The sequence below is a fragment of the Cyrtonyx montezumae genome, unplaced genomic scaffold (assembly GCF_038088225.1).
Source record: "Cyrtonyx montezumae isolate F1298 unplaced genomic scaffold, pur_monq_1.0 scaffold_13, whole genome shotgun sequence".
Lineage (NCBI taxonomy): Eukaryota > Metazoa > Chordata > Aves > Galliformes > Odontophoridae > Cyrtonyx > Cyrtonyx montezumae.
This window is the reverse complement of record NW_027071859.1, coordinates 10,338,391-10,346,331: the sequence shown is the minus strand read 5'-3', so window position 1 is coordinate 10,346,331 and position 7,941 is coordinate 10,338,391. Positions and strand designations below refer to the sequence as shown.

The 7,941-nt window shown below is 40.7% G+C and overlaps 1 protein-coding gene across 1 annotated transcript; it reads left to right on the top strand.

Moving 5' to 3' along the window:
- The first annotated feature begins 4,860 nt into the window (after positions 1-4,860).
- Positions 4,861-6,345, top strand: KCNS3 (potassium voltage-gated channel modifier subfamily S member 3). Its single transcript, XM_065731136.1, has one exon. The coding sequence runs from the start codon at positions 4,861-4,863 to the stop codon at positions 6,343-6,345; it is 1,485 nt and encodes a 494-aa protein (XP_065587208.1).
- Positions 6,346-7,941: the final 1,596 nt, after the last annotated feature.

The window sequence follows — 7,941 nt, the reverse complement described above, 5'->3', positions numbered from 1 at the left end:
AAATCTACTTTCTTTTCATGATAGTTACCACTTACAGCCAATGATCTATGAACCTATCTTAAATCTTGTGTCTTTTTTATAGCATTAGCTTACATCCTAGTGCTCTCTTCTTAATGAATTGCTAGAAGTGGAGTTTTACTCACTGAAATTAATCAATGAATAGACTTAGCTTGGTGTTGAATATACTTTGACCTCCAGTTACCCCAGACCCCAGAGAAATTCTGGGGGGAGTTTATACTGATGTAAGATCACAGCTTGGCCCTTGATCCTGAATGAAGCTCCTTATCAGCTTAGTCCTTCTGCCCTTCATCTCTGAGTGGAAACTGGTGCTTTTATTTTGTCTTAGTCCTGTTTGTGAAAGCTGAGCCTTGGGAAACATTTGGAGCAACTGTGTTCTACAGTCATTCTGTTAACTAGTAAATACCTGTCTTCAAGCTACTTTTGAAGTTGTAAAATCAGTTTTATGTACTTAGTTTATCATCTTGTAAAAACTGATGGCTCTGTCTTGCTTAGTTAGAAAACAAGTAAGTGTGCCTCATACTTTGTTTTGTTTTCAATAACTTTATCTTGGTTGTGTGTTAGTCTACGCATACAGTGAAATTAATGATGATTCCAACTAATCCAGATTTAAGAAAAGTTTAAAGGGGCTTGCACTGTGGTAGAAAAAAAAAAGTGCATTTTTCCATTTTTCAAAATAATATTTTCTTTCACTACATAAGTAAAGATTACTCTGGATACAGACATGATTTTTCAGAATTAATTACTAGAGTAAATATTTAGCTACAGTCTGGATTTTGAAGTCTTAAAAGTGTCTGTAGCTGTTACACACAAGAGGGATACCATGAAGTTTGCAGTAGCTTTGGTTTGACTGAAGTCTGTGAACAAAAATTAGGAAATACATGCTTATCGCATTAGACCCCATGCTCCTACTTTCATGAGGAACTGTGGAAAAACAGTACAATGAAAGTAATAGAGAGAACAGTATTGAACAGATTTCTAGTAATGTTTGTGGCAATCCTAAAAACAAACCCTTGCATGTGGGGAGGCTAAAGGTGAAGGGAACAAGAAGGTCAAAGTTCAGAATATTCTTTGTAACCTTCCTCTAAACACTCATTCTTTGAAATGCCTCCATTGTAAGATCCTGGTGATCTATTTTCTCTGTTCTTGCTCTTTCTGGAAGGCATTGGAGTGGCAAGAAGACAAGAAAAGTTCTTTCCTTCATGGAAGTTGTAGGGAACATAGAATCATAAAATCATCAAGGTTGGAAAAGACCTCCAAGATCATCCAGTCCAACTATTCACCACTATCACCAGTATTTCCCACTAAACCACATCCCTCAGTACAACATCTGATTGTTTCTTAAACATCTCCAGGGATGGTGATTCCACCACCTCTCTGGGCCTACTATTCCAGTGCCTGACCACTCTCTTGGGAAAGAAGAGTGGATTTGCTGCTCCCCTAAATAACAAGTCTTCTCCATCCACCACAGAGAATAAGAGATCATTGCATTTTACAGGTACTGCAAAACAGTCTCAGTTGTAGAAATTTGACTTCTGGTTGACAGACTCTTTTGGGCAGTTTGTTTCTTTCTCTCTCAGAATGATGTAAATCTCAATTTCCTTCTCCTACTGGCATTTAATAGAAAGTTTGAATTCAGTTATGTAGAATTTTCCCATTTCCCTCCTTTGCTATAATCAAAAGCTATGATAAGGCCAACACTGCACATAAGACTTGACTCTACAATGAGTCAGGATGGGATTATCTTGATATAGGTCTTACTATTGTAGGATGATGGGAGTTTTGCAGTTCTGTGGATCCCTTCCTCCAAGGCAAGCAGCCTTTCTGGATCCTCCTACATGGGATGACTGACTTAGGCTCTGTCTCTGTAGAGTGGCTCCACCTCCATTATACATCTTGTTCAAAGCCATTGTTTATTCTTTTTAAATGTAAGAGAGGTCAGTTCTGCATCAGGTGAAAATGGCTATGAAATGGCAAAGCAAGTTACTTTGGGTAAATGATGGGGCTGTGGCTGGCACTGGTGTTGATACAGATCTTTGTTTGGGTTGTCACAGTTGATTCATATGAAAAGTACAGTTCATCTAAGTCTTCACCACAAGACTCTGTGGACTTCATCTTTTATGTACAGCTACAGCAATAAAATGCATGATACTTTTACAGATTGATGAAGTGGGGATAGATGTATCAGAGGAACTCATCTATTAAGACAATTACCCCAGGCTGAATGAACGTTAAATTCTTTTAGCTGAATAAAGATTGCAGATTTTTTTTTCTTTTTTTTTCACTTGATTCCAGTTTATTCTGGTGGCATGAAGTGGGACTCACCCTTGAAGTCTAGTCTCTGAATGATCCACTCTGGCACTTAGTAAAGATCACAGTGACTTCTGTTTGAAGAAAGCGCCCAGGTTTCTTTTAAATGGAGAAGTGCTGATGTTGCTGTCTCACATAAATGTATAGTATGGTTGTACCCGTGGTTCACTGTGAACAAGGAAACAGACACAACCTTAAAGACTTTCACAGATATAACTTTAAGGACCTTCTTAACTGAGTCAGGAGACCTCGAGGAGAAGCAGAAAACATTCAGACTCAAATCAAACCAGATCTCAAATCTGAATAATAATTGAGACTATTGCAGGAGGCATTGAAAGATGGACAGGTATAAGAACTGTCAAGTCTTTGAGTAGGTTTCCCAAGCCATCAAAGAGTATCAGAGTAATAATTTCACAAAATGAGTTAGCACTGGAGGATTGCAATACTCTCTTGTCATAATTAAAATCAGTTGTCTTCTCTATTAAATTGAAATAAATTAGCTTATTATGCATCAATTAATGTATATGCATCAGAGGTCAATTTTTTCTTTCCTGATGATCAAAAGTTATACACAATCTCATGACAAGTGTAAGAACTGACAGTTTTGGCCTGAAGACTATGATTTCTTGAAAGGAAAGCAAGAGCTACACTCTTTTGGAGAATTTAACATATTTTCTGGTAACTGTCACTGCCTTTTAAAATGTCATGCACATACTTGTCACAATCCAGTATAAAGAAGGGAGGCCAGCCATGGTGGTTTTCCTGCCAATAAAAATGTCACGCTCCAATATAAAGGAGGGAGAAATGTATACTCGGCGTGAGATTAAGAAGCAGCGGTTCAAATGTTGGTCCGACCAGTTTATTACCAGTATTGACCAGGGAGATGGGGAAGGCGGACACTGTTAGGGTGATGGGGAAGGGAAGGCGAGCGATAGGAAAGATAGGAAAGAAGCAAGGATTTGTACAACGTAGGGAAAGTCACCAGCCAGGATCCTAGGGGCGGTCCCGTTGCAAGCGGCTCCAACAGTCGGAGGCAGAAGAGCAGGGGTGGCAGAAGCGGGGAGAACAGCAGCAGCGACGGGCAGCCCTGAGCAGCAAGCAGCTGTCCTGGAGAAGGGGCACCGGGTCAGCACAGGAGAAACAGCGCGGGGTCAGCACCGGGAGGGGCAGCAGCGAACAGTGATCAGCTCGTGAGGGTTCAGATGGTAGAACACCTCGAAGGAGCGGCGAGGTCCAGGAGAAAGCAGCATGTCTCAGGCAGCAGGCCCAGGAGGGAGTTCAGCAGCAGGGATCAGCTCATGAGGTTTCCGATGGAAGAGCACCACAATCTCATGGTGGTTGATCCCTCTTTTGTCCTCCATTTTTCTTGCCTATGTGACAAATCCTGTGCTAGGATGCCAGGCAAGCATCTCCTGAAATGGCTATCTCCCCACAGAGATGAGTACCACACAGAAGAGTGTTCAGCGGCCATTGAGCTGCAGCTTATCTCCCTTTCGTTGCTCCAGGACAGCCCATATGCTTGTCCATTAGACAAAGGATTTTGCAACCCTTGCCCAGGACTTGCTTGGACATGTTAGGACATGTTCATCAGCAAACTTGGAGGCAATGGTATAAAATAATAGTCTCTTACAATTCTGAGGCAAAAAATTTGTGAAAGTTCTATTTCTGTGAGTTTGTTTCCAGAAATGACATTTTAGCACCAGCTTGTCAGCATTACCATAGTACCTGTACCTGTGCTGTGGCAGAATAGGAAGAACATCTGAGGTTGGCCAAGGTTGTAAGATGGTTGGGGCACTCCAAGTAAATAAGGAAACAGAAAGCAATATATGGTGAGGGAGTGCAAACACTCAGATATGGACAAGACAAAACTCTATAGTTAGGAATCAGAAAGCTTCAAATGCATGTTTGATATGTTTTCAGGAATGGAATTACAACAGAAGTAATTGCAGTTCATGCTCATGTGGATAATGCTGAAAGTAGTGTATTATGAATTGCCAGTTCATTTAATCAGCACAGCTCTACTGACACCATCACTGAGATGCTTGATCTTAAGCTTTGCCCTTAGTGTTTTGATGGATTATCAAGTTTTCTCTCTTTAAACCAAAGATTTCCAGCTGCACTGCATTAAATCTATTAAGAATTAAGTTCAATATGATAGTAATGTAGAGGCTGATTTATTCATAAATAAGGCATTTTTCTGCCACACTAGAAAAATTTGTGGAGTTTTTTACTCGGAATCCATGACTTTAAAATTTTGTAAAGCTGAGATAAACCATCAAAACTAAACATACTTCTGTGAAATGTTTAATAATGGAATTCATCATTTTATTATTTTATTTTATTTTATTTTATTTCATTTTTTATTTTTGTTTTATTTATTTTTGTTTTGTTTTGTTACAGAATTTCACAGCAATTGGAAATGGAAAAGCAATGTGTCACAAGAGCAAAACTGAACTAATGATCTAATAATATGTTGTGTTCTTTTTAGGTTCAATGTAATCTTACTGGGCATCAGCCGTGGAACTGTTCAAAATGGTTTATGGTGAATTTTTCCGCAGACCTGGCAAAGATGCAGAACTTATCAATTTGAATGTGGGTGGCTTTAAGCAATCAGTGGATCAAAGCACTTTGCTCCGATTTCCTCATACCAGACTTGGGAAACTTCTCAAATGCCATTCAGAAGAGGCTATTCTAGAACTATGTGATGATTACAGTGTTGCAGACAAGGAATATTACTTTGACAGAAATCCCTCCTTGTTCCGATATGTTCTGAACTTTTACTACACTGGCAAACTTCATGTCATGGAGGAACTTTGTGTCTTTTCCTTCTGCCAGGAAATAGAGTACTGGGGGATAAATGAGCTGTTTATTGATTCCTGTTGCAGCAATCGGTACCAGGAGAGGAAAGAAGAAGGTCCCGAGAAAGACTGGGATCAGAAAAGCAATGACAGAAGCATTGACTCCTCTAATGAAGAATCATCCATATTTGATAAGGAGCTGGAAAAGTTTGATAATCTGTGCTTTGGTGAAATAAGAAAGAAGATCTGGGTCAGAATGGAAAATCCTGCGTACTGCTTATCTGCCAAGTTAATTGCCGTGTCCTCCCTGAGTGTTGTCCTGGCATCAATCGTGGCCATGTGCATTCACAGCATGCCCGAATTTCAAAAGCTGGATGCCAACGACAGAGAGATTGAAGACCCTGTGCTGGAAGCTGTGGAGATTGCGTGCATCATCTGGTTCACTGCTGAGCTGGTGATCAGGCTCATCAGTGCTCCAAGTCAAAAGAAGTTCTGGAAGAAACCACTGAATATCATTGATTTTGTCTCTATTATCCCATTTTACGCCACCTTGGCTGTGGACACAAAGGAAGAAGAAAGTGAAGATATTGAAAACATGGGGAAAGTGGTGCAGATCCTGCGGTTAATGAGGATATTTCGCATCCTGAAACTGGCCAGGCACTCTGTAGGACTGCGGTCTTTGGGCGCTACTTTGAGACATAGCTACCAGGAAGTTGGACTTCTCCTTTTGTTTTTGTCTGTTGGGATTTCTATTTTTTCAGTTCTTGTCTACTCAGTGGAGAAGGATGACGACTCATCAGAACTGCATAGCATCCCCGTTTGCTGGTGGTGGGCAACCATCAGCATGACCACCGTTGGTTATGGGGACACTTACCCAGTCACGCTTGCTGGAAAGCTGCTTGGCACCTTATGCATTATCTGTGGGATACTAGTGGTAGCACTTCCAATCACCATTATTTTCAATAAGTTCTCTAAGTACTATCAAAAGCAAAAAGATATTGACCCAGACCAATGCAACAATGATCGCAAAGAGAAATGTAATGATCTACCTTATTTTAACATTAGAGATATTTATGCAAAAAAGATGCACTCGTTCATTTCAAGCCTTTCCTCAGTAGGAATCGTAGTCAGTGACCAAGATTCGACAGATGCTTCCAGCATCCAAGATATGGAGGATGTTTATCACACAGCAACTTTAGATAATGGTGCAGGAAAATGAGTGGAATCACTTTCTCCTTCCTTTATTTTTCTTTTCTGATTCTTGGTAAATGTGGACTTAAAGACTCCAGTGAATTTATTAAGTGCATTTAATTCTCAGGGTACTTAACTCTTAGCCATATTTGGACATTCTTTGCTCTGAGGATGCCATACAAGCTTCATTGGTCATAAGAGACTTTAAAATATGCCTCATGTGTTGGTTTGGTTTTTACACAACTAACGATATGCATTTTTTTGAGGAAAAGTCAGGAAAACAGTTTTAAATGTGAGATCAGTGTTTGTTTCGTGCAGCAATATGATAGCTTATGCAGAATCTTGCTGCTGTTCAGGTAGATGTATATTCCAAACATATAAGAACTGTGGCACATCAGTGGAGTTTGTACTGCAGAAAGTACTTCAGAAGAAAGAAGGAATTATCTACATGTAAAGCTGTGCCCACGAACGTGTTTATGTAACCCTGGAGTCGGGAACCGACTTGGGACAGAAAATGCATTGGTACATACTGTTTTTACTCCATGGCTGCATAATATTTATTTCCAAAAGCACAATGCATTTTTAGTTTGTTAAAATAAATTCATCCCATTGTGCCTATATTTTTCCCAGTGTCTCACATCTAGCATGGCCAAGCTCTAACTGGTCCCAAATTGTCTAAATCATGAGCACCAGGATGAGACTTGTGGCCTGAGGCAGGACAGGAGCTTATTGTACCTTTTAGCCACCATCTCTGCCATTCTGAACCCGGGCAGTTCTAGTGTCTAGTGAGGATCATGCTGTGATTAAGACAACCCCAGTGGCTTCTTCAGAGGCTTTGTTTGGTGGGTACTGATGTAAACTGCTGTGGTAGTGTTTAGAAGTTACTGCTGCATGCTGTCAGCTCTACTCCATTGCTGGAGGTTGCTGCCTCAGTGGTAAAAGCAAACATAAGCAGTATAAGCTGAGCTTGTTCCCAGTCCAAGGCTGTAATGCTAACCATTGGAGACATGTGGAAATACTCTCCTCTACCATATTGCCCCTCAGAGAGGTAAGGTGTGCACTGCATGTGGGCACATATATGGTAGCATATTGCAGCTCGTTATTCTAAAGCTCATCTTTTGGGGATGGCAGCCTTCCTGGCTTGTTCTATGGGCTGGAGTAGTGCACACTGCGTGGCAGAGTGCTGCAGCACTGTGCATTCCTCTCCTCTCCAGGCATTTCTTATGCAGCTAGCTAATCCTGCTGTGGTTCAAATTGCACTTTCCAGGGCTATCTGAAAGGAAAGCTGGAACTGGAAGCCCCCCTACCAAGGAGTTCTGAAGAAACTTGGAGACTGCATAGAAGTCAATAATACTTCTGAACACTTCTTTTTTTTTTATGTCAGTTTCTATTTACTAAGTAGATGGTGTGCAGTGAAGAATCCCAGCGACTGTGATGCTGATGTTTTGCTTAAAGAGAGACGGCTTTTTTTTTTTCATTTAATCTCTGGTGGGCTGAGTCCTGGAAGCCCTTAGTCAGTTTTTATGCAGGCAGATCAAACTCAGTAGGAGATGACCTCAAGACTGAGTAAACCCAAACAAGAACCTATTTCTAGCCTCTGCAGAGTAGCATAGAGGGCTGTTTT

Bases quoted from the DNA above. Each gene is read 5' to 3' on its own strand.
- KCNS3 (XM_065731136.1), top strand. From the start codon at position 4,861: ATGGTTTATGGTGAATTTTTCCGCAGACCTGGCAAAGATGCAGAACTT.